The 25,355-nt window shown below is 60.2% G+C and overlaps 1 protein-coding gene across 2 annotated transcripts; it reads right to left on the minus strand.

Moving 5' to 3' along the window:
- Positions 1 to 1,104: 1,104 nt before the first annotated feature.
- Positions 1,105 to 24,774, minus strand: SYT2 (synaptotagmin 2). 2 transcript variants are annotated; one of them, XM_074528215.1, is made up of 9 exons: positions 24,505 to 24,774; positions 9,931 to 10,113; positions 9,626 to 9,795; positions 8,161 to 8,286; positions 7,776 to 7,943; positions 7,460 to 7,627; positions 6,936 to 7,053; positions 5,617 to 5,750; positions 1,105 to 4,851 (listed from the first exon to the last, which is right to left on the minus strand). In XM_074528215.1, the coding sequence occupies exons 2-9, from the start codon at positions 10,094 to 10,096 to the stop codon at positions 4,645 to 4,647; spliced, it is 1,257 nt and encodes a 418-aa protein (XP_074384316.1). In that variant the 5' UTR covers positions 10,097 to 10,113; positions 24,505 to 24,774; the 3' UTR covers positions 1,105 to 4,644. The 2 variants fall into 2 exon arrangements, with proteins under 2 accessions (XP_074384316.1, XP_074384317.1); XM_074528216.1 differs by having other exon boundaries at positions 8,161 to 8,277; positions 24,505 to 24,729.
- Between the last annotated feature and the right edge of the window lie 581 nt (positions 24,775 to 25,355).

The following is a 25,355-nucleotide window of genomic DNA, read 5'->3' on the forward strand; positions in this document are numbered from 1 at the left end:
GCTTTGACTTTGCTACCATCTTTCTGGAATTATAAGTTGTTTGTGCTAAAATTCCCTGTTTCTCCCAAAATTCTTGTGGCATAACAATGTCCATCATCCATCAAAGCACAAAAGTTTTGCAGCTACAACAAAAGTGCCTTTTCAGGGGAAGCTGAAATGAAGGAACTGGGATGCACATGCCTGGAAAGCACCCACCAGTGGGAAGGTAAAACAGGAGAGGGTCCCATCTCCTCCTCAACATCACACTGGGGATCAGGCCCATTTCCCACTCTGGTGGCAAGCCCTGGTTTTGCTCTGCTCACAAGTTTGGTCAGCACAAAGTGTGGCACAGGCAGGAGGTGGTGTCACATCTGGGAACCTCTGTCTTGGGTGAGGCTGCTGGAATCTCCATGTATTCCAGTGTTCAGAGGTGGTTGGTGCAGGCTGAGTTCTTTCCTTAGGGCTGGTGGAGCAGGACGTGACTGTGGGCCACACTCAGTGTGCTGGGGGCCAAGAATTCTGTAGGGCATTTGGTATTTCCCACCTGTGCCCCAGCTCTGGTCCAGCCTTGCTCAGCTGGGGTTTGAGGTTGCCCAGAGCACAAGTCAGAGGGAGCTGAGGGGCTCAGTCTGGAGAAAAGGAGGCTCAGGGGGGATCTTCTGGCTCTGCACAGCTCCTGACAGGAGGGGACAGCCGGGTTATGTTGGGCTCTGCTCCCTGGGAACAGGGACAGGACAAGACAAAATGGCCTCAGGTTGTGCCAGGTGAGGTTTAGGTTGGATACTGGGGAGAAATTCTTCTCTGAAAGGGTTGCCAGGGCCTGGCACAGCTGCCCAGGGCAGCAGCAAAGTCGCCATCCCTGGAAGTGTTCAAATATTTGTGAGTGTGACACCTGGGACACGGTTCAGTGGTAAACATGGCAGTTCTGGGTTAGTGGTTGAACTCCACGATCTTAGAGGGCCTTTCCAAAGTATTTATTTCACAATTCTGTGTTTTGGGGGACTTGGGCCCTTGTGGGGTTCCACCCACACCTCCATCTCTCCAGCATCCCTGGGATCACTGCCCTGACTCTTGCCCCTCATGCCCTGTGAGCCCCAGCAGAAAGACCAGAAGGGAGCCAGCTCCTTTCAGCTCGTTTCTTTAATAAGGAGACGTAAATCATTACAAAATAACCATCAAACGATCAGAGACGGAACGACAGAGTCCACACGAGGGGAAGGGGCATTAAAAGCAGCTTCCGCCGGAGCCGAGCGCTGCGGGGCTGGCGCGGCCCGAGCGGGGCCGGCACCGCCGCCCAAGGGTGGCCGAGCCTGCGACTCCAGAGGAGCCGGCTCCTCCCTCCCAGCCCGGCAGAGAAAAGGAAAAGGAGCCCGAGCCTGTTGCCAAGACTCGTGGATTCATTTTCCTCTGGTACCCCCGGGAGCATCTCCGTGCCACAGCCGGGTTTGCTCCGCGGTGCCGCCAGGAGAGGGAAGTGCCAGCCCTCGTCCCCAAAACAGAAACCGCCGGCTGGGCGTGGCAGAAATAACCCAAATTGCTCCGAACAGCCTTTTCACCACAGGCAGGTCGAGCCCCACATCTGTGCCCAGCGCTGTCCCGTCCCTGGCCCGGGTGACAGCGGCACCCAAGGGCAGCGAGCCCGAGCCCCGCGGGCCGGGGGACACACGGGGGAAGGGGTCACGGCTCAGCGCGGGCTGTCCCCGTGGGGTCCCGCTGCACCGTGCTCTAATATGGCTTCTAAAGTTGCTCTGACGGTGAAATGCACCAACGCGACACAGGACACCGAAGCCACGATGTTGCTGCTACCCGGCCATGGGACAAACGCGACAAGACACAGGAACACGACACACATGGACGCCACGGCCGCGGCGGTGATAGCTCACTCTCCGCTGGCGGGTCGGGCTTGGCATGCTTTGCTTCTTGGCATTATTTTCTTCTTTTATATGATTTAATCGGGGATTTTCATTTTAATTGGGGGAAAAGAATCAGGGCGGTGGAGAGCTCTCGAGCGATGGGGTTTGGTCGTCGCCTCCTCCGTGGCGGGGCCGGAGATGGGGCCATGCTGCTGCTGCTGCTGCTGCTGCTGCTGCTGCTACGTGGCGGCATCACATGCACTGCTCGTGGTATATACAGCTATGTCTCCATATAATTTACCTACACACAGCTAAGGGGCGGGTCAGAGGCAGCGCAGATGGCTTCAGGATGTTGGTTGGTTTTCCCTTTTTTATTAAAAAAAAAAATTAAATCATGTATTAAAGTCACAGTCTTCCCCCTCCCCAAAGGCTTAGAGAGTCTGAATGGAAAGCAGCCAGGTGGGATCGGCACTCCTGGCCTGGATCCCCGGACCCCGGCCGATGCGGTGGGTCTGGGGGCGGCAGGAGCACAGGAGGGGGTGCACCTGGGGTGTGCAGGTGTGATGTGCAGGTGTGCAGATGTGCAAGTGTGATGTGCAGATGTGCAGGTGTGCAGGTGAACACATCTCCACCTGGGAAGGCTGCAGGGCCATGCACACTTGCTGGCTGCAAACAAGGATTTCAGTGCTTTTTCTAATTCTTCCTCTTTTAACTCATTCCATGTAAGGCAAATGCCCCCACACACCCCACACTTCCTCTCCCCCACTGCCTGGATGGACCCCAAAATGAGACTGAGTCCTACCAGTGCTCCTGACCATGGGACATCAGCCCCCCTCCCGCTCCCCATTATTAAAAGCATCCCAGGACTTCTCCCTTTGGCTACAGGGGCAGGGCAGGACCCCATCTGTTGACACTGACACATCCATCAGGAAAAGGGACTAATTAAAGCTGAGATGGCCCTGAGAGAGCACTGACTGCATGACCCCTGCAGACCCAGCATGGCCCCCATGCCCCTTCACCAGGGCATGGCCAAGTGCAGCTGCAGTGGTGGTGGAGGTGGTCATTGGAGGTCCCTGTTCCAACATCCCCTTCCCACACTGCAGCTCAGCCACCCGAGCCCCAAACCTGCCACAGATGGAGATGTCCTGCCCTGGGGACCTGTCCCAGAGCTGCACAACCCTCCAGGGACAGGGGTTGGTCCCCGTGTCCATTTGAACCCCTTGAGCCAAGTTTCAAACCTGGTGACTGCCACCAAGTGTCCCATCATCTCCCCACCTCTGGGGAGGGCCAGGATGCCCTTTGGGAAGTCAGAGCTGCGGGAGCTGCTAAAGCATCCAACAGCTCTGGGATGAGCTCAGTTTTGTCACTGTGTCCCTGGGCCTGGGTCCCAGCCCAGCTGTTGAACCCCCAGAGCAGCGTCCCCAGTGCCAGCACATCCCTGGGGCTCAACCCTTCACTGCTGCAGGGCTGGAACCCCCAGCACTGAGCCCAGGGACGCCAAAGGGAGCAGAGTGCGAGGCTGCTGTGGGGCTGGAGCTGGGACAGGGACACGAGCTAACATCAGTGCCCCAGTACAGACTGGACTGCACTGGGCAGGGCTGCTGGACCCTCTCCCAGCTGCAGAGAACTGTGTTAGCTTTCTGGCTTGGGGGCTTTTCTGGGACAGTAGGAGACAGAAGCCTAGAGAAGCTCTTAGCCGCTATTAGGGTCATGGATATGGCTTATACCCCCAAGGGGAGCAGGATGGGGTGGGTTTAACAGCCAATGGCCTGGTGGGGAGTAGCAGCTCATGGGGGCCGGGGCTGTGGTCCCTGGTTGGCCCCAGGCTTGCTCTTGCCATCCCCACCCACAGCAGGTGGGGCTGGAGCTCCCCATGGCCCCCTGGCTGCCCTGAGGCTGGGGTGCCCACAGCAATCATGGGACATGTGATGGACAGTCCCTGGGGAGACACCTGGTGCAGCTCTGGGGAGCTGCCCCCATCCCATCTGGAGACCTGTCATTGTAAATCTGCCTCATGGAAGCATTTTGATCTATGGGATTCACCAGCCATGGTGGGACACAGATGCAAATCACCCAGCGCTGCCCCTCTGGAGACAAAACAGAGCTTGTGGTGCTGCTGGTGGTGGTGATCCACACAGTGCTGCTGGTGCCTCCACGTCACCCTGTGTCTCCTTGGAGCAGCCCTCCTGAGGCTCCCTGTGCCCAGACTGGCCTCCACAGCTCCTGCTGCAACACTGAGGGCTCAGCACCCCACCAGCACAGCAGGATCCATGGCCCCTGCAAGCCCCTCCTCAGAGAACCCAAGCCTGGAGCTGGCCAGGGGCCCTCAGCCTTCCTTGGGGAGGGCCAGGAGGAGGCACCTGGGTCTCTTCAGAGGATCTTTGCACAATTTTTCTGTCTCACTGCTGGTGATGCCCAACCAAGCACAGTGGGTCTGGTCATCTCACACCATCAGGCTCCAGCATCACCTCCACGCAACGTTCCACGGTTCCCCACGTGATCCCAAGGGCAGGACGGTGGCAGCAATGCTGCAGGCTGGTGACACAGCTGCTGGGGAAGGTCCCAGGTGTGCTGCTGGCTTTGCTCTGGGAAGGGATGGCGAGCAGAGGCAATGGGACATGCAGCAGAAGGGAGCGATGCCGAAGAACAAAAAGAACCATCCATGTCTTTAACCTCTTCCCCTGGAAGCGATTGGGACTGCCTGGATACCCTTCCAGAGGCATCGAAGGGCATTTCAGCTTGGAACAGAACAAAAACCAAAAGGAAGGGTGCAGAACTGAGGTATCAGAGCTCTGGGTGAGCTGTCCGCAGACTATTTGTTCTTGCCGAGAGCCGCATCCACCTCCTCCTCGGGCTTGAGCGAGTGCCACTGCGCGATGGGCCGCCGCGGGTTGGCCAGCATGTCGGACCAGTGCCGCAGCTCCGTGCCCGTCGAGTTCAAGCCCGTGAAGATCTTGCCGATGGCCTCGTTCTTCCCCAGCTTGTCGTAGTCCAGCACTGTGATGACCACTTGCACTTTCTAAAGGAGGAAACTTTGTTTAGTGGGGTGGGAAGGTGCGGTGGCCATGACAGCTGCATAGCCCCAGGGATCCCCCAAGGATGAGCCCCAAGAAGAAGCAATGAAAATCTCTAACAAATGTGAAGAAAACATTCTTAAATCATCTTTTTAAGATAGTGAACGTTCCCCTTTTAGGATCCAAACTGCTGCTGGATGTTGTATCTGAGAAAATCTCAGGTTTTTTGTATCAGATTTTACTATAACTACATTCGGCCCATTTCAGGGCAAGGCCCCCTCCCTGTTTCCTTCATGTCCTTCTCTGAGGAGTGCAGAGCCCAGTGGGGGCCCAGCTCATCCTGAGCTGATTCACCTGGGAAAGGTCACCAAACTGTGGTGTGGGGCTGGGCAAGAGCTGTGGGCTGCTGGGCAGGAGCAAGGGGCTCGTGCAGGGACTTGCACAGGACATGGAGGGGCAGAAGGCAGGGGGGGCCAAGAGTCCAAAATGCCCCCAGGACCATCCTGTTATGCTTAGGGTGAACACTGTAGGATCAGGAGCAGAGGAAAGCCCAATTTCAGCTGTGATCTGGGTTGGGGTTCATCTCCCACGGGTGCTGCCCCCACACCAGCTGCCCTCAGCATCAGCCCAGGCCCCAGATGAGGCTGGAAGAATCTCCTGTGTGACCAGACCAGGAGTTCAGCAGGAGCAGCTCAGGCTGCTGGAGGGCTGGGATGAGGGCTCAGGCAGCTTTAGGACATCTTCCCTCCCAGGGGAGTCATCAGACAAACCTGTATCTGCTCAAAGGGGATCTCAAAGCTGAAGGACTCGTTGAAGTAGGGGTTCAGGGTCTTCTTCTTGACTGTGGTCTTCTTCTTCTTCAACCTCTTGCCATTCTGCAGCAGGTGGATCTTCACGTAGGGATCTGGGGGTCAGGATGGGGCATTAGCCAGGGCTGGGGTGCCCTGGGGTTACCCCTGGGACACCTCCTGATCCCAGGAGACATCACAACCCAGGGTGAGGGAGAGACTGCCCTGAGTAAAGACAGTCTGAGGTTTGTGGATGGATGCCAAAGACAAAATGGGAGCAACTGGCCAAGGGATGGAGCTCTTCTGCATTCAGCAGAACTGGGGAAGGGTCTGGAGAGTCAGGAGAGTGAGGAGAGGCTGAAGGAGCTGGGGGGCTCAGCCTGGAGAAAAGGATGCTCGGGGGGACCCTCTCATTCTCCACAACTCCCTGACAGGAGGGGGCAGCCAGGGGAGGTTGGGCTCTGCTCCAATGGAACAAGGGACAGGAAAAGAGGAAACAGCCTCAGTCTGAGACAGGGGAGGTTCAGGTTGGACATCAGGAAGAATTTGTTTATGGAAAGGATGGTCAGGCACTGGAACTGCCCAGAGAGGTGGTGGAGTGCCCATCCTTGGAGCTGCCCAAGCAATGCCTGGTGGACATAGCACTCAGTGCTCTGGTCTGGGTGACAAGGTGGGGACCAGGCACAAGTTGAACTTGATGGTCCTGGAGGTTTTTTCCAACAGTAATGATTCTGGGATTCTGTGCTGTGGGCCCCTTGTAGGAAGGCAGGGACAGCAGAGTGACAACTGGCCTGTCAGGTGAGTGACACTGGGTGGGCTCCAGCCTGACCCCCGTTTCTGGAGCAGGAAAGCCCACAATAAAGCTGAATCCTTCCAGCCATGCAGGTACTGCTCTTGTTGTGGTTAAAGCACGTCTGGAGAGGGCTGAGGACCCCTGGGCACAGAGCTGAGCCCCAGGATGGGGCTGGGAAGACACTTTAAGCACAAAACATGCTGGCAACCAATGTCCCCGGCCACGCGGTCAAGGAGGAGCAGGAGCAAATGGCAGAGTACACTTTCACCACCCAGGTCCTGCAGCATCCTGGGGGCCATGTTTGAAGGTTCCTTCCCAAGAGCCAGGGATGCATCCCATGCCCACCTCCCCTCATCCCCAGCCAGACCTGGGGCTGCCTCCAAGGCACAACGAGGCCCTGGGGGCTCTCCCAAGCTCTGCCAGACAGGAGGCCCCAGAGTCCTTTCCCACAGAGGATGCTGAGAGCCCCCAGCAGGGCAGGGGGAGGCTGCCCCTGAGCAACACCCACCTGAGAGGCCTCCAACATCCATCTTCTTCAGGTTCTTGGCTTCCAGGATGCAGACAGTGAGCTTCCCGGCCGTGGGCACGTACCGCAGGGAGATGCAGATGTCTCCCAGCTTCTCTGGCTGCCAAGCACAGCAAGGAGGGGAGATCAGAGCCTCACCAGTGCCTGGGACTCCAGTGGTTGGACACAATCACACATGCAGGTCCCCCCAGACCCTGCTCAGCCCAGGCACAAGCTGGCACCCTGTGCACCAACTCAAGGGTTTGATCACTGGGTCCAAGACAAGCTAGGCCCAGCACAGCACTCAAGACATTTTATAGTCTTGATTTTTTTGTTTTAGAAACATTTTCACAGAGAGGAACAACAGGTCAGATCCCAGTAATGACTGCCAGGATGTTCATGGTGCCCTGGTGGGACCCCACAGTGAGTGGGACCCCAAGCTGTGGGATGGCCCTGGAAGCAGAGCTCACCCATGGCCAGCCCCATGCCAGGCCCCCAGCCAGGGTTCAGCTGTGGGCTGCTCTCACCTCCTCCTTCTCCCCACTCTGCAGGTCCCGCCACTCCTCGATGGGCTGGCCCAGGTCCACTGTGTTCATGGGCACCTTCACCTCCCCGATGATGTCGTGCTTGGAGAAGCGGTCGAAGTCGTAGATGGCCATCACCAGCGTCTTCCCACCCAGCTCCTGGTAGGGCACCTGCACAAAGGGACAGCAACCAGGCTGCAAGGGGGGCCCTGAGCCAGGACCACCTCTCCTGGAAGGGAGAGTCAGCACACGGGGCTGCTACAGCCAGGGGAAGGACTGGAGGGGGAGACAAGGTCCTTGTTATGGATGCAGGGCTCACCTTGAAGGTGAAGGTCTCATTGAAGGCAGGGTTGAGGGTCTTCTTCTGCACTTTGGTCTCATACTTTTTCTTCTTGTCAGGGAGCAGGAACACTTTGACATAAGGGTCTGAGGTGCCACCCATATCCAAAGCTGGCAGTTCAGCAGCTTGGAGGATCCCCACTGTGAGCTGGAAGGGCAGAGGAGTCCTCAGTGAGACAGCCCAGCCATGCCCTGCAGCTACCAAGGGCCCATCTCCTGTCCAGCATGGGGCAGGACTTCCTCTGACACAGCACCCAGCTCCTCCTCCCCTCGTGAGCCTCCCAGGTCCAGCACAGACCTGTCCTCCTCTCAACTCCCCCCCAGGCAAAGCCCACTCCTCAGCTGAGCCCCAGCCCCTCCATCACCTGGTTTGCCTGGAAATCATAGTCCAGTGAGAACTGCAGCTTGCCCAGGTTCTCTGGCTCCTTCTCCTCTTCCTCACCTTCCCCCTCTGTTAGACCCGTCTCCGCGTCATCGTCGTCCTGTTGGTCCTGCAATGGCAGCCAGGTCCAGCTCAGCAGGACAGACAGAGCCCCACAGCCCCACAGCCCCGGGCACCCCAGCACCCCAACCCTCCTGGTGTCCCAACAGCCAGGATCTCCCCACCAGAGGGAAGGGGACCCCCGTGCTGGGGACAGGAAGCACGGACAGAGCAGGGGGGTGGCAATGGGGGTGGCACTGGGGGTGGCACTGGGGGTGGCAATGGGGTGGCACTGGGGTGGCACTGGCTGTGCCACAGCCACACAGCTCCCAGGGAGGCCCCGGTGCTGATCCAGCCAAAATGACAGGGGGGTTGCCAGGGGTGCCAGGACAAGGGATTGACTGCAGTGGAGGGAGGTTTGGTGCTTGCAGCTGGTGGGTCCTGTGCCCCCAGCCCGTGCTTGGAGGAGCACCACAGCCAGAGCTAAGGGCTTGTCAGGTCCATTTCCAGGCTTTGTAGGCTCAGAAATAGATTGTCCCCAGGAAATCCACCCCTCTTCCTGCCTCTCCAAGCACAGTCCATGGGCTGGGAGCCCCAGCTCCTTGCCCCCTCTTTGATGTGTCCCCAGTCCCCCATCCCACCCAGAGGCAGATGATGGAGAAGGAGGCTCATGGTGACACTTACGTGGAGGATGTCCCCAAGCAGAGGCAGTCAGGGAGGGACAGCGAGGGCACCGTGGGCAAAGAGAGACGCAGACACTGAGTTACACAGACACTGAGTTACACCGACACTGAGTTACACTGAGGGACCTGGCGGGGGGGGGATCAGGTCTTGTGCCACCTGAGCAATCCCACCTCACACCTGCCCCCTCTCCTGCTCCAGCCCTATCTGCAAGCCCACGGTGCCCACATGGCTCTGAAGAGCAGGAACAGATACCCAAATTCTCCCACCCACTCCAAATGGCCATGGGTCAAGGCCATTGAAAAGGCTGGGGTGGCCCCAAGCCTGTGGGTACCAAAGCCTGCCTTGGGCTGCCCACCAGGATGAGTTACCAGCACCTGCCACTTCACCACAGACATTTTGGGGATCCCAAACTGCCCGGTGTTCTGGCCTGGTGGGCCTCCCCTCTCAGCTAGAAGTTCAGAGAAATGAGTCTGACCCAGAGGGAGGCAGGATTAAATCAACATTTCCTGGCTCAGGTGAAGCATTGGCAGGTCCAGGCCAGCTTGAGCCTGGTCCATCTGGGCCACCAGACACTGGAAGAGGACAGTGCTGCTGTCCCAGGCCCTGGCTCCATCCTGGGGTCCTGGTGGCTCCATCCCAATCTGCTGCCTGGTCTATGAGTGCCCTGACACAGCCCATAACTCAGCCAGAGGGACTGTTGGCCAAGCAGCCCAGGAGGACATCACCTGGTTGCCTGACTTCATGTCCTTCATGTTCATGGCATTCTTCATGCCTTTGCCCTTCTCCTTCTTGTTCTTCTTCTTCTTGCAGCAGCACTTCTTGCAGATGCAGAAGCAGCAGGTGAGGATGAGGAGTCCGGCCACGACAGCGATGGCGATGAGGGCCCAGGGTGGCACTGTGGGCAAAGGCCATGTCCTGGTCAGCCCTGCAGCTCCCTGCCAGCCACCCAAACCTGGTTCCACAGCTTCTGCTGGGACCAGCGTGGTGGGGAGGCCATCAGGAGGGTGACACCTGGAAAAGAGCTACTCACAGGGGATCTTGTTGAGCTCATTCATGAACTTGTCCCTCAGCTTGGTGAACATGTCCTCCTTGCTCTCGCCCGGCCCTGCAGCCTCCGTGGAGTTCTCCATGGTGCTCATGGGCAGCGTGCTGGCCGTGGCCTCCGGGGCCATCATGGACGCTTGCTTGAAGGTCATGGTGGGCCAGGGGCTCCCTGGAACACATCACCCACGGTCACACAGCCCTGCTGCCCCCACTCCTGCCCAGGGTCCCCAGGACAGCGCCTGCAGCAGGGCTGCACCAGGACACCTCATCTTCTGCGGGAGGGGCACAGACCCAATGGCTGTGAGAGGTCACCTGGATCCCCCACAAGCCATGGGAAGCCCAGCTGGCCTCTGAGTTTCCTGGTCCTTGACACCTCCACAGCCACTGGGAGCATCATCCAGCCCTGTATCAATGATGGTGCCAGCTCTGAGCCTCCTGGGGACAATGGGGACACTCTTGAGAGTTCACCTGGCAAGGCCCCTTGGGATGAGGGGAGGGGGTTTGCATCCCCAGGAGAAAAGAATGAGATCAGCTGGGACAAATGCAGCCTTCCCATCTCCTCCTTTTCTCAGGCAGGGACCCCAGGCATGGGGCACCCACAGGGACCCAGCACTGGTCTGGCACCTCAGGGCTTGTTCCCACCCCAGGGTAGCTTCCAAGTCTGGGAACAGCAGCAAACCTGCTCTTCTGCCAGCCCCCAGGGAGTTTTGACAGGGCACGTTTTGAGGATGGATGGAAGCAGGGAAGAGCTGGCTCTACACAGCACTGGCAGGTTCAGTGTGCAGGTCAATGGGTCCACCCACATGTCACAGGTACCATGACCTGGGTGCCACACCTCCCAACCCCACAGGGCTCTCCTGGCCAGCTCTGCTCCTCCATGGAGCTAGGGAAGGGGTTCAGGTCACAAACAGCCCCACAGGCTCTGCACCCCCTCCCCAGCCCAGCTGGGTCTGAGCACCCACCAAGGATGGGCACAGCCATTGTCTTGTAAATGTGGCTTTGACTCCTGCAGGCAAGCCTGGTACAGAGTACCCCCAGAACCCCAGCTCCAGCCCCAAAGGGCCTCCACAACCCCATCAGCAAGCAGCTTGCAAGAGAAGAGCAAAGCAGGGAACAATGCCAGGGAATGCAGAGTGCCAGTGGGGTTCAGGAGAACACCAGGCTCTGCAGCAGGGAAGGCAGAGACAGCAGGATCACAGATAACCCAGGAAGGAGTTTCTGGGGGCAGCTGAGCTGTGGCTTGAGTGAACCCCCTTCCTTGCATCTCTTCTTTCCTCCTCACACTCAAGAAGCCTCTCAGCCAGAGCATCATCCCCTGGTACCAGGTGCTCCTCTCCTTTCCTGCAGAACTCAGAAAGGTCTGAGTGCTCTCACCTCAAAAAAGGCAGCCAGAGAGACCTGGGGGTGTTGCTGCCCCAAAGTGACACTGCTGTGTGTCTCTATCCACCTCGCAGGTGAATCAAGCACTGAATTACCCAGAGTGTGGCTCCACCCCTGGACACCTTCCTCCTGCACCCCTGCTCTGGGGGAATGTGGTGTGGGGGCTTAGGGGAGCCCCCCATGAGGCAGAGACTGTCATTCACACAACAAAATGGGATTATGTGACCCCCATCTAGACAAAGTCGCTGCTGCAGCTTTGTCACCCTTGGCCACAGTCACTTTCTCACCCCACTGAGGGGCTGTCACAACCCAAACACCAGCATCAGCATCCCCTAGCCCTGAAACCTGGCACTGGGGGGCTGGAGCAGGTGGCTGGAGGTCCCCCAAAACCCCCACATCCTTCTTGGGATGAACCAGGAGCTGCTGCATTTAACCCGTATATTGGGGAAGATGAAAAAGGAAAGCCTTATAAATATGATAGCCTGGCAAAAGATTTTGAGAATGTGGAAACTATAAGCGAGATTGAAATGAAAGCAAGCTTTGAGATCCCTCAGTTATTGAACAACTGGAAAACAATGGTGTGGCCAGCTGAAGGTGATCCCCTTTTGATGGAACAACACCCTCTGCTTGCAGACAGCTCCAAGGGTCAGAGCAGACCCTACAGCTTGGCAGAAGGGTCCAAAGAGGAGTTTTTAGGGTTTAAAATGTAACACAGTGTGGTAATATAACGATTAGTGGAAATGTTGTAGGATTTGTATCTTGTACTAGATTGGTTAGTGAGAATTAGAATATTCAACACAGAAGAGGATTTATGGTATTGTAACGGGAACCTCGCTCTCCTGCCTTCTTACCCTCTCATCCCCTCTCTCTTTCTCATCCTCTCTGCCCCTCTCCTCTCTCAGTCCTGCTCCAGCTGTGGCTGGCAGCTCCCAGCAGGGCCCTGCACCCAGGCCCTTTGCAATAAACTACAAGTTCCCAGCCCTGGCTGCAGAGATCTCTCCTCTCCATCCGTCCCGACTCTCCTATCTCCTGTAGCTCCTACACCCCTACCCAGCTGAGGGTTATTTGATCTTGAAGGCCTCGAAGGTTGCCCAAAGCTTCCAGCAGCTGAGGAGACCGGGATGTGTGTCTGGGTCTGTCCCCACCACTCGAGGGGTTTGTCCCCATCACTACCCATGTGCACCAGGGTGGTGGGAGGAGAGCCAGGATTTGGAAACCAGGGACAAAGGGGTGGGGTCCAGGCCACTGACACCCTGCAAGCTCCCCAGAAAACAGAAGGTGGGGGACCCCAGGGCTGCCTCCCACCACAACACACTGCAAGGCACCCAAACCTGCCACACAAGGTGGGCAGCATCCAGAGGGGGCACCTGGCTGAGCCGCCTCACCTCACTCAGGTGCTCAGGTCAGCACTGCCCGGGGGGATCCAGCAGGGCCCCGCTGCCATCAGGCACCGATGATCTCCATGACCTCGGGGCTGCTCGGCAGCACGGAGCCACCAGCCAGGGACTGGTGCAGCGGGGAGCGCCCAGCACCCACAGGCCTGGCAGCCCAGGGGTGCCACGGGCAGGCACGGGCAGAGCAAGGTGTGCCAGGGGTGTCTGTGCACTGAGAGTGTGCAGGGGTGCGCACCAGTGTGCAAGGGCCGGTGCGTGTGCATGGGGAGAGTGTGTGTGTGTGTGAACGGGGAGTGTGTGTGTGTGTGTGTGTGTGCACACAGGGAGTGTGTGTGTGTGCACGGGGAGTGTGTGTGTGCACGGGGAGTGTGTGTGCACAGGGAGTGTCTGTGTGTGCAGACACACACAGACAACGGGGAGTGTCTGTGTGTGTGTGTGTGTGTGTGCACGGGGAGTGTCTGTGTATATCTGCACACCAGGGGAAATGGAGGTGCAGGCATGGCCATGTACTTGTGCAAACAGGCATGCACAGATGTGTGAAGGTGTGAATGCTTGTACAAGGTGTGTCCACAAGGTATGGATGTGTGTGTGTGTATGTGTGTGTGTGTGTGTGTGTGTGCAAACATGCACAGGGTATGGGCGTGTGTATGTGTGTGAGTACACAGGGCATGGGGATGTGTGTGCGTGTGTGTGTGTGTAAATGTGCACAGGGTATGTAAATGCTTGTGCACAGTGTGTATGTGTAAGTGCTCGTGCTTGGGTGTGTGCCCATAGCTGTGCACAGGTGCAAGCACAGCTGCCTGGGGCTGTGTGAGTGCCCGGGCCCATGTGTGACTGCACACACAAGCAGTGTGTGCCCGGGGCTGTGTGTGAGTGCTCAGGCTGTGTGTGAGTGCACACACAGGCAGTGTGTGCCCGGGGCTGTGTGTGAGTGCTCAGGCTGTGTGTGAGTGCACACACAGGCAGTGTGTGCCCGGGGCTGTGTGTGAGTGCACACATGGGCAGTGTGTGCCCGGGGCTCTGTGTGTGAGTGCACACATGGGCAGTGTGTGCCCGGGGCTGTGTGTGAGTGCACACACGGGCAGTGTGTGCCCGGAGCTGTCCCCGGGGCCGTGCACACCCGCCCAGGCTGTGTCACCTGTCCCCTCAGGCAGGGCCCGTGTGGCTGTGCCAGCACCCAGCCGTGTGTAGGCGTGTGCCCACCCGTGCGAGGCAGTGCCCGCAGCCCGTGCAAGGCTGGCACACCTCCGCGCAGCCCCGAATGCCAGCTGGGTGCCGGGGGGCTGTGGGGCACAGATGCAGCCCAGACCCTTATCCAGGGAACTGCTGCTTCGGGGGCTGCTGCGGGAACTCTGTGGGGCTGCCCGGGGCTGGGGGCGGCAGGCAGCATCAGGCGTCGCTGGAGGGGCTGCTTTTGAACGGGGCAACCTAATTAGCATCACTAATTGCTCCCGTGTGGTGCTCAGCGGGCGCTGGCAGAGCTGAGGCCGGGGCTGCCTGCGGGAGCCAGGCAATGGAGGCCCTGTTGCTGCTCCCCTCAGCCGAGAGCCCCACAGGCCCTGCCATGGGGCGGGCGCTGATCCTGCCCTCAGGCGGGGGCACCAGGCTTTGATCTGCCCCTGGCATGGGCAGGGCAGGGCAGGGCAGTGCCGTGGGCAGCCGGGGAGGGACGGGAGGCTGGGAGGGCACGGAGGGGCACTCTGTGGGGCACGGAGAGCAGCCTGGGGGGCACTGTGATCTCGGGGATGTCCCCTCAGCTCCAGGTCCCAACCCCGCGGTGCCTCCCTGGGTGTCCCCGGGCACACCCCGTGTCCCCAGCAGGCACAGGCGGGCAGACCAAGCCCTCAGCTGCGGGGGCAGAGCTGCTGCCAGCCCCGGGCTCGGGTTCTCAGGGGTGGGGCCCGTCCAGCCGCCTGTCCCAGTCCCTGCCCCTTCCCCGGCAGCAGGCGGGGGCCGTGCGGGCACGGCTGCGGCACTGCATTGCAGTCCTGCTCCGGCTCCGCTGCCTGCTTGGTTTTTTTTTTTTTTCCATTCCTTTTGCAATTTTTTCCCCTCCTCTTTGCAAGTTGCGGCAGCCGCTGGCGAGGAGCCGAGGGCCGGCGGTGCGGGCGGGAAGGGAGCTCGGCCCCCGCAATCCCCACCGCACCCCGAACCCCGCTGGGCTGCCCCTGCCGAGCACTCACTGCCGTTCTTCAAGTTTCCTCTTTATTCTGCCTGGTTTGGAGTTGTTCCCTGCCAACCCCCACTGCTCCCACCCCCCCCAGCCAAGATCGCAGGTTAGGGACATAAAAAAAAAAGAGGGTTATAATTAACTATTTCTATCAGTCCTTGGCCGAAAAATGAGCATGGGTTAAGGCATGATGAATAAATTCTGGCTAGGAAGGGGCCCCTTGCTGCCTTGCTGGTCCCTGGGGATGCCCCAGCCCCTCTGTAGGGTGCAGCATCCATCAGGGGAGGGTGATGGGAATGCACCCCATGGGAATGCACTGCACCTCTTCCTCCACAAAATAAACCCCACAGGAGCTCCCCATGGAGCAGGACAGGCTTCAGCTCGGCAGCTGCTGCAGAGACCCACAGGGGCAGCGGGTGGGGATGGTGGCACATCACCCACGCACATCCATTACACTGCCCCCGCGGTGTGGGGTCCCTACAGCCCCCCAGCTGCCACCTGTGCCCCCACAGGGCTTTATCTTGCTCCGTGTTGCTCCAGCCCCCCAGTGTGTAGCCCTGAACCCCACTAACCCACTAACCCCACCCCCACGGTGCATTTCTCCCTTAATGCACCCCCCTGCAGCCCCCAATGCCTCATCCTGCACCCCTCAGTGCAGCACCCCAAATCCACCACTGCAGCACCCCCACCCCCAGAGCACATCCCATATCCTGTGCCTGCAGCACTTCCCAGACTCTCTGACCTATCACCCCAGCCCCATTCCTTGCATGCACCTGCATGCTGCACCACCCTCAGAGCCCCTAAAGCCCTTCTGCACCCCACACTGTGTTACCCGGTACCCCTCAGGCAGTGTTCCCCAGCTGCAAACATCTGGCCTAGGACCTCCCGGGGCTGGATCCAGCGAGCTCCCTCCAGGCTCAGCCCTCAAACTGGCCCCAAGTTTCCATCCCCCCTCCCCGCGGTGAAGCTGATGCTGAACCCCGAGAAACTGCACTGAGCTCCAACCCAGCCCTTCCCAACCCAACCTCCCGGGCTCCATCGCTGGTTTTGGGGAGCAGAGGGGGTGGGGGGTCCCCCCCCCCCCGCACACATTCCATTTTCTGCATTCCGTTTGCTGGCACCACCCCAAGGTCTGGCGGGATGCAAATCCCAGGCTGGAGCCGGCGATCCCATCCCCATCCATCCCCAGGGCATCCCCAGTGTACAGAAAAGCAATTTAGACACTGAAAAATCCCCTTCCTGAGGCCTTCATCCCTCATCCTCCTCCTCCATCAAAGACTCCATCCCAGAGACCACCCCCCCTGCTGCTGCAGCACCTGGCACTAAAAAGGGGATTTGGGGTTTCTGCAGAACTGGTTATCCTGGGTATCCCCTGCCCCAGCAGCAGCTCCCTGTCTGGGTGGGATGGGGAAGGATGGAGGGGGGGAGTCACTGGCTGGGGGCTTTGAGGATCTCTCTTCAGCTGGGTGAGGATGTTCTGCCAAGGACCAGACCCGGGGTGAGAATTTGGGGGTGCACAGAAGGACCGGGATGTCCCTGGACAGCTCAGTCCCCATCAGGGTGAGGCTTTGGGGGAATCCAGCTGCTGCTCTGCAGGGGCAGCAGGAACCTCCCCCTCCAGGAAGGTGAAGGCAGCGGGGATGATGGAGAGCAGGAACGGCAACAAATGAGGATTAATGAGGCTGAGGCAGCAATTAGCAGCAGCGGCTGACCCAGCATGGGCTGGGTGTGGGCACGGAGGGTGATCCCAGCTCTGGCCCCCCCAGCCCGAGGGATGAAGTGTCCCAGGGAGACCCCGACCTGGGGGGGCTCGTTAGCTAAGGCAGGGCGGCCCTGGGCCCAGAGGGATGAGTTATTGCTCCTTTAGGGGATGGCAAAGCCAGGTCTGAGCTGTTCTGCTGGGACAGGAATGTGGGAGACCCCAGAGCTCCACAAACCAGGAGTTGACCCTTAAACTGTGCTGCAGTGTGCCAGGGCTTGGGCTTGGATGGTCATGAATGAAAATCCCAAGCCAGTTTCAAGGTAAGACCTCTCCCACCCCAAAGCCAGCAGGAAGCCTGGGCCCTACAGAGCCTGCACACCCTGCAGTGCAGCCCGGGGGCAAGCAGAGATCCCAGAGTACAGCTGGGATAACTGGCAGCCCCATCTGGATTTCGATGCCAGCAGGTGCTTTGTTTCAGGGTCAGGAGCTGGAGGGGGAGATCCCATCCCTGCTGGAGCCGTGGCACAGTGCCCGGGCATCCCTGGGCAGGCACAGCCGCTCCCCAGCGCTCCCCCCAGCCTCAGTGGGACACGGAGGGGGACACGCTGGGCCCGAGGTTCAGCTCACAGCAGTGAGACAGGAGACTCTAATTAAGGCAAAAACATGACTTGGCTTCTAATGGTCATTTAATTAACAGACCAATCCTGGGCAAGGGATGTGTGAAGGCACCAGACCAAAGGATCAGGGGGGAGGGAGGAGAGGGAGTGCTGGTGGGGAGATGTTGCAGGACCCTGCTGCAAAGGGACTCTGCAACAGCCCAGCGAGCTGTGGAATCCCATCCCTGCTCCCCTTCCCCAGCCCCAGCACAGCAGCTGCATCAGCTGTGCCACATCAGACCCTCAGCTCCCAGCATGGTGGAGCAGCTCCCAGGGCTTGGGGAGCACTTTCCCCCAGGATCCCCCCACGTTCCTACCCTGATCCACTGTGCTGAGGGCAAGGGCAGTCTCTGCTCCCCCAGCTCCACATTTTTCAGGGGAGGGTATTCCTACAGCTCAGGGGTGTGGTGGGGTGAGGATATTCTGGTAGCAGTGGCACCAGAGGACTTGAGCTGCTGAGACATCACCCTCGCAAGGACAGTGTTCCTGTCCCCAAACCCATGTAGGAGCTGCTGGCCACACACCCCCACTCTCCAAGGGAAACTGAGGCACAGCATGGGAAGCAGCATACTGGGAGAGGAAATCCCAGAGCAGGGCTGAAGCTCAGCATTCCCCCAGCTCTGAGTGTGCCAGTGACAGCCACCAGACCTCACTGGGACCCCCAGCACTGCTCCCCATCCTGCAGGCTCCAGCAGCATCTCTGGATGGGACCAGAGCTGGCAGCACCCTCCTCCCAGCAGGGCACACTCCACCCATGGCCTCATCAGCGCCCTAATCAAAACTAACGACTTGCTGGGCTTCAGCAGCCCCAGGCTCTTCCCCAGGGGTGAGGAATCTGAGGAGGGCACCCCACTGCCCAGCTCGGGATCAGCTCCTGCCTCACTGACCACAGCTGGAATCTGGGCTCCTCATCATGGAGCCCCTGGCCTCAAGGAAGAATTAAGTCAGCCCCTGGCTCATGAGGGGGACCTTGTAAAATAAATTAAAAAAAAAACCTGATGGTGGTTTTGCAGCCAGTGCTTGCCTGTGAGAGAGGATCTGTGTTACTCACAGCAAACCCAAGCGAGGTCTAGCAGTAAATGCAGCCTTAAGGCAGCCTGTGTCCATCATCTGGGCTCCAGATTGATGGCTGCTGGTGTTCCCAAGCCAAACCATCAGCTCCTGCTGCCAGGACTCTCCCACTGGATGGACACCTGAAGGTCAGTGTGGGGAAGGGATGATCCCACCCTGCCCTGCTCGCTCCTGTGCATCTCCTCCTGCAAAGCACCCCCAGCCAACACCCAGCAGGTATTGGGGAGCTTCTCAGCAATGGCAGGGCCCCCCAGAGCATTGTGACTCAGGAGATGGCAGGTTTGTCCCTACCCAGGGACACCTCCCTGCATGGGGACCACTGCTGGCACCCACCAGCACCAGGGTGCCCAGTGAGGCAGCTCAGGGATTTTCTGTGCCTTTGCCTCTAAAATCAGAACAGAACGAGGAGAAATGGGGGATGAGGATAGTGACAGCCCACAATGCCAACACCCACATCAGAGGAGAGAAGGACCCACTGCTGGGCACTCAGAGCCCTGCCTGGCACCCAGAGGTGGTGATCCCCCAAAGCTCACTTTTTCTAGAGGGGTCAGGCCCTGGCTCTGCTTTGCAGCTGCCCCAGGAAGGAAGGGCAGGAGGGAGCTGAGCTGGGACTGGTGCCACAGCCACTGCCACCTGAAATTTGGGTGCCAACAGCAAAGGGACTGATGAGCACCTTGTCCCCCTCTCCACTGTGGCTCTCTGCTTCCCACTGTCTCCCATCACTGCTGCTCTGCTCTCTCATCCCACAGGAATGCTGCAGAGGCTCAGGCACCATTCACCAGCAGCACTTCCTCCCAGAGGGTTTTGGCTCATGCCATGTGCCACAGGCAGAAAAGGCAGCTGGGGATGCTGCACACCCCATCCTGAGCTGTGGGGACACAGCTGTTGCCAAGGCCAGCAGGGCACGTGGAACATCCCACAAGGCACTGACCACTGCCACAGCCAACCACCAGGCTCACCCCAACCCCAGCAGCTCACTCAGTCCGCCCTTGGCACACAGAGCCATGAATGGCCATAGAAGCCTCCCAAAAACAGTTTCTATGTGGTGGCACAGCCCAGCCCACTCCCCAGCTCTGTGATGCCACAGCAGCAGTGCCTTGCTCTGAAGGCAACACGAGAGCAGCTAAATAGGGCACCAGATGGTGATGGGCTGAGCTGCCCTGGCACTCTGGAGCCACCACAGAGCCAAGAGCTCCAAGTTCTGCCCTCCCGGGTGGGCACCATGCTGTTGGCACCACGGCCACGCTGCCAGCACTCCTGGCCATGGCTCTGTGCCACGCTGATGGCTCCAGATCAGCAGGGGAGCAGAGCAAAGGAGCCAGGTCAGCTCCTGGGGAAGAGCCAGGAGCGGCTCCAGGAGCAGGGCGAGACGCGGAGATCGATCCCAGACGGAGCAGGGAGGGCACGCCCCGTGTGCTCCCCGCTCAGAGCACGGCTGAACCAGCAAGCACAAGCCACCGGGGGCCATTTCCAAGGGGAGGCTCCAGGGAGATCTCCACAGCTCCCAGCCAAGCACGGTGTTGTGATGGGCTGGTGTTGGAATCCAGGAAAGCATCTCCCATCCCTGGGGAGCTCCCAGCAATGCTCATCCCCCTCCCCCTGTCAGCCTGGGCTCAGTCCCCCAGGACTGGATCCTGTGGGAGCAGTGCTGGTGCTGCTTGCCCAGCCCAGGGGCAGGGCAGAGCTCTGTGTCCCCAGGGCCTGCCAGCCTTGTGGCATTTGGGGTGGCAGGGGAAGGGAGGAAACACAATGATGGGATCAGCAAGGACACAGCGCCACAGCAGCCCAAGGGATTTTGTGGTGGCACAAAGCCCCACCAAGGCCAGGACACAGGACTGAGTTCCATGAATAAACCTTGTGCAGATGGACAAATGTCACTGGGAGAGCTGGGGCACAGCTGGGGTGGTGAGCACAGCCCCTGAACACCACAGAGGGATCATCTGTCCCTGCCCAGCCCCTCCGGACTGCACCCCTGTGTGACTCCAAGTGTTCTGTCAGCACAGCAGCACACACTTGCAGGGCTGCACAGAGGAGCTGCTCCACCAGTGCATCCTGGAAAAGGTTGTTCCTCCCCTGGAAAAACCAGATGCAAAGCACCCTGGTTCCTGAACTGCTGTTGGTGGTCACCATCCCTTCCAAGGGTCCCCCCTGGCCAGGCCCACACCACTCCACCAGGAGGTCTCTGCTGGGCTCTCCCGTGGCACAGATCAGAGGCAGAGCTGGCACAGCCCCACACAGTTCTGCCAGGCTGCTGGAACTGGTGCCACCATGCTGCATGGGCAGAGTGGGCATCCAGGCACTAACCCAGCTCTGCCAGGCCTCAGCTCCTGGAGGAAACCCTGGGAACAGAGCAAGACAGCAACAGAGCCCGCAGGGAGCTTGTAAATCCACACATGGCTCTGAAATTTGGGGTTGTTTTCTTCCTTGAATCCTCTGCTTGAGGCTGCTGGGAGCCGTGATGCCACTTGGGGTTCCCCAGAACCAGCAGCCCTCAGTCCCAGCATGTCCCCAGGGACACCCTGTGTCCTGCAGGGGAAGGTAGGAGGCATCTCCCTGGGACAATGCTGAGCAGTTTGGGGGCTGATCCCACCTCCGTGGTGTTTTGGTGGAATTGCTGTGGTGTGAGGCACCACAGGAGGCTCACAGGAGTCAGGGATGCTCATCCCACACCAGCACTGCCAGAATGAATGTCAGCTGCCAGATCATCTCTGCTGAGCCCAAACCAGCCTGGCACACAGGCATGTCACACTCTCTGCTGCTCACAGACACCCCCAATGCCCATGGCCTGGCCCCAGAGCAGCTCCCCAGGTCCCTGGCAGCAGGACAGTCTCCCCAGGCCACCTCCACCTCAGCCCAGACTCAGGGCTTGGACTTCTCCATTGCACCCCACAGCCCCCACCTACACCCCATGCCACAAGCACCCACTTTGATACCTATCTCCCCACATCCCCAGGGATGCACAAGCCCAGAGTCCACGTCTGCTGCACCCTGCAGGGCTGGGAAAAGCTGGGGAGCATGAAACACTCCAGATTAATTAAACACACCAGCTTTCCTTAAGATGCACAAGGAGAAGGACACCCTGTCAGTGCTACAAGTACCTTCCAGGCCAGTGGGGCCACAGCCAGTGGAGATGGGTTTGGTGCAACAGTCAGACAAATTCCTGTGTGGGAGAGTGGGATGTGGCTCCAGGCAGCAGGAATTTGGCACAGCTCAGCACTGCCAGACCTGGCTGCAGTCACCCTCCCAAAGCACCAGCACCAGCAGAACCACCCTGGGAGAACAGGGAGCTCTGCCAGACTCTGCTGACCAGCAGCTAAATTCAGGGACAACACAATTCCTACTCCAAACACCAGATCTGATGAAACATCACAACTTCCAGCAGGCAGGGAGCAATGGAGCAGGTGGTCCCACTGGGATGTGGCAGCCCCCAAACTCAGCAGGAGATGCCAGGATCTCACAGCCCAGGGCTGACAGGAATGGGCCAGCACCATCCCCAGCAGCAGCAGGATCACACCAGAGTGGGGCATTCAGGTTCCAGACGCACACTGCCTAATTTACGGTTTAATTAATAAATGGGGAATTATGCCAAGTTTATCCAATACTTTTGGACGCGTGATGTTATCAAAATCCCATTACTGATGAAGGAAGGCATGAAGAGCAAAATTAGCTTTGGCATCTGAAACAGTTCAGTCAATGCGATAACACAATTATTAGGGCTAATAATCAAAGAGCGCTTTGGGGAGCGCAGGCTCAGGCAGGAGCTGAGCTGAGGGAATGAGCCGGGTGCTCACCCAGGAGGGAAAGGCCGAGCACAGCCAAGGGCAAAAGCTTTTTGCTGATTGCACTTCCCGGCGGCTCCAGATAACTGGCACAGGGAAGGTGCTGGTGGCCACCAGGCTGAGGAGGAGCACGGCCGGGCACAGTGCCGAGCTGCACTGCCGGGAGTAGGGAATTAAAAAACCCAGGATTTTAAACCAGTGGGCACTGGGTCCCATCTGTACACTGGGCATTGATCCTGCTGGAGGACATCAGGGCTGCCAGCTCGCAGCTCTCTGCGCAGCCCGGGGAAGGAGAAATTCCAGTCGTAATGAGGAGCCGCAGTCATCCGGCTCCCAGAGCTGGGACTTTGCCAAAACCATGCTGAACTGGAGGAAGGGCCTGCGGGGGAGTGGGAGTCCCAGCTCACTTCAGTGGCCTCAGTGACCATCCCTGGGGCTTATGGAGCAGGAGGCAGCTCCCATGGGAGCAGTCAGCAGCAACTCCACAGTGGCTGTGTTTGGAAATCCCTCTGCCATGGATATACAATATATATTTATGTACATGTACATACAGGGTCTGTATGACTGTATTTGTGTGTCCTCCCTCCTCTGGGCCCTGGGTGCAGAGCCAGCATTCAGTGCCGCGGGTGCTGCTCAGCGCCGCTGCCACCCGGGCTCAGGCAGCCAGGGACGCGTCCTCGCCCTGCAGAATCGGGGGCACCAGGGCTCCAGGCTGGCTCCCAGCAAGCAGGGCAGGGGTGCTCACCAGGGGAGGCCGGGCAAGGTGCCAGGGGATCGGGCAAGGTCAGACCCATTCCTGCACTACACCCATAAGCAAGGAGGAGACATGGCATCACCTCGAGAGGCGCTCGGGTTTGGGGGCACGGGGGTGCTGCGCTGGGCTGGGCTGCACAGGTGACTCCCGCTGCCACTGCTGGCCTCAATGACCTTGGGTGTATCACCTCCCCCTTATGTCTCACTCCACCTGCACACAGACCACCGCAAACCGCACTTTCTCCCACGCAAACCCTGGGGCCAAAAGCACCGCACGCAGCGCAGCGAGGCCGAAGAGCGCCGGGGATGCCCCAGGGGTGCCCCGAGGGTCCGGCAGCCCCGGCAGCGTGCGGCCGAGGCTCTGTGCTAGCGAGCAATAATGCAGCAGGCTGGAGACTCCTGCCGGTGGCTGCGCTGCCGCTCGGTGCGTGCAGGAGTAACCCCGCTGCAGCAGCAGCTCCCGTACCAGCCTGCGCTCAGGACTGAAGTTTTGCTGCAGCAGAGGAGCAGGCGGGGAGTCCAGCAGCGCCCTGCAGCTCCACAGCGCAGGAGGCTGTGCTGTCGGACACTCTGCAGTGGGTGACACCCGCAGCACCCCGGCCGCTCGCTCTCGAGTACAGAAGAGCGCTGCGCCAAGGAGCGCCCGTGCAGAGAGAAACAGAGGCGCTGATACAGTTGGAGACCACAAAGCAATGGGTGACACAGACTTGTGTCCCCCCCTCTCTGTGCCACAGTCACCTTGCAACGCTGCCTGTCCCCTGCGCAATTTGCAGAGCTCCTTTGGGATCACTCTTTAAAACTAGGCTGAGGGGAGCAGCGATGTGCTGAGCACAGCAAGGGCTGCGGCACCCCAGTGTGACATCCCGAACACCTCCTGTGCACGGCTGCACTCTGAGGGCACCCAGCCAGCCTGGGAGTGCTGGAGGACCCCGGAGATGGTGCAGCCACGGCGGGGGAACCCAGACGGAGGGTCTGCCTGGAGCTGGCTCCGGGCCAGGCCGCTAGGAAGAAGCCGTCAGTGCAGCGGGGCTTGTAGCTGCCCACGCTGGGGCCACGCCGCTCCCGGGTTCCCAGCACCAGGGTGGGTTCCCCGCAATGCTGCGGGAACAGCCCCGCACCCCCGCCACTCCAGCACCCCAAGGGCACCCACTGTGGGGCATCCGCAGGGATGAAGAGCTGGAGCATCCCGCAGCGCCCAAAGGGCACCTCTGACCCGGCGGCACGGCGCGGCATCCTCGGGGCAGCCCCGCATTCCCAGGGGGTCTCACGCTTTCGGGAGGGTCCCCACGCCCCTGGGCGCTCCCCTCCAGCTCCGCAGCCTCCTGCACCACTCACCGCCCCCCTCCCCATCCCTCCACGCTCCGTCCCCAGCCGCCTTCTGGGCGCAGCCCCGCACGGGCAGCTCTGGGACCCGTGTCCCGGCATGGGTTCCCGGGAAAAGCGCAGGTCCCTGCCCTGCTCCCGGCACCGGGACACGGCGAGCTGCACTACCCGGTGCCCACGGCGAGTACTCCATCCCGCCCCACGGGGGACGATCGCACCTCGGGTGGCGGCGCCGGGACGGGCTCGGCGAGAGCTCGGGCAGCCCCGTCCCGCACGGTCCGCGCCGCTGCGGCACCGGGGAAACTTCGGCGGGAGTGCGGGCGGGCACTTACCGGCCGGGGCGGGAGCGGAGCGGTGCGGTCGGTGCTGTGCGGTGCGGTCGGTCCGGTCCGGGTTAGCCCGCTCGGCGGGGGCGGGCGGGAGGGGAGCGGTCGGCGCGGTCGGTGCGGGGCGGGCGGCGGGACCTGCGCGGCGCTGCGGCAGCCCCGGCCCCTCCGGGCTCGCGTGCGGCGGCTCCGCGAGGCTCCTCCCGCCACCGGGAGGCCCCGCCCGCGGCCCCGCCCGCACCTCGGCCCGCCCGGCCCCCGCTGCGCGCACCGGGGCTCGAGCGGGAGCGGCACCGCCCGCGGGCGTGCGGGCACTGGCACCGGGCACCGCATGGGGCCGCCCCATACCGGGCACCGGGAAACCCCCAGCGGCACCGGGCACCGCATGGGGCCGCCTCACACCGGGCACCGGGCATCCCATCGGGCCACCTCACACCGGGCACCGGGCAGCGGGAAACCCCCACTGGGGTCACCTCACACCGGACTCTTCACATCCGCACCGAGCACGGGCACGGGGCACAGGCACCTCGCCTGGGGGTCACGTCACACACAGCGCTGGCACCTGGCACTGACACCAGGGACTGCCAGCAGGCGCCTCATACCGGGCACTGATACTGGGCACCAGCACCAAACACTTCACGTCCATCACCTCGCACTGGTCACGCACGCTGTTCCCTCCTCACCAGTGACCTTGCCCAGATCGCCACCCGCCAGTCACCGACCACTGCCACCACTGCCACCACCGCCGCCACACGGACCTGCCAGGCCCTGCGGCGGCCACAGGACAGTGGCGCTGGGGGCAGCTGTGGTGGTGGCACCTCCATCGTGCCTCCCCCCACATCCAGAGGGCTCCTGGG

The sequence above is a fragment of the Zonotrichia albicollis genome, chromosome 28 (assembly GCF_047830755.1).
Source record: "Zonotrichia albicollis isolate bZonAlb1 chromosome 28, bZonAlb1.hap1, whole genome shotgun sequence".
Taxonomy (NCBI): domain Eukaryota; kingdom Metazoa; phylum Chordata; class Aves; order Passeriformes; family Passerellidae; genus Zonotrichia; species Zonotrichia albicollis.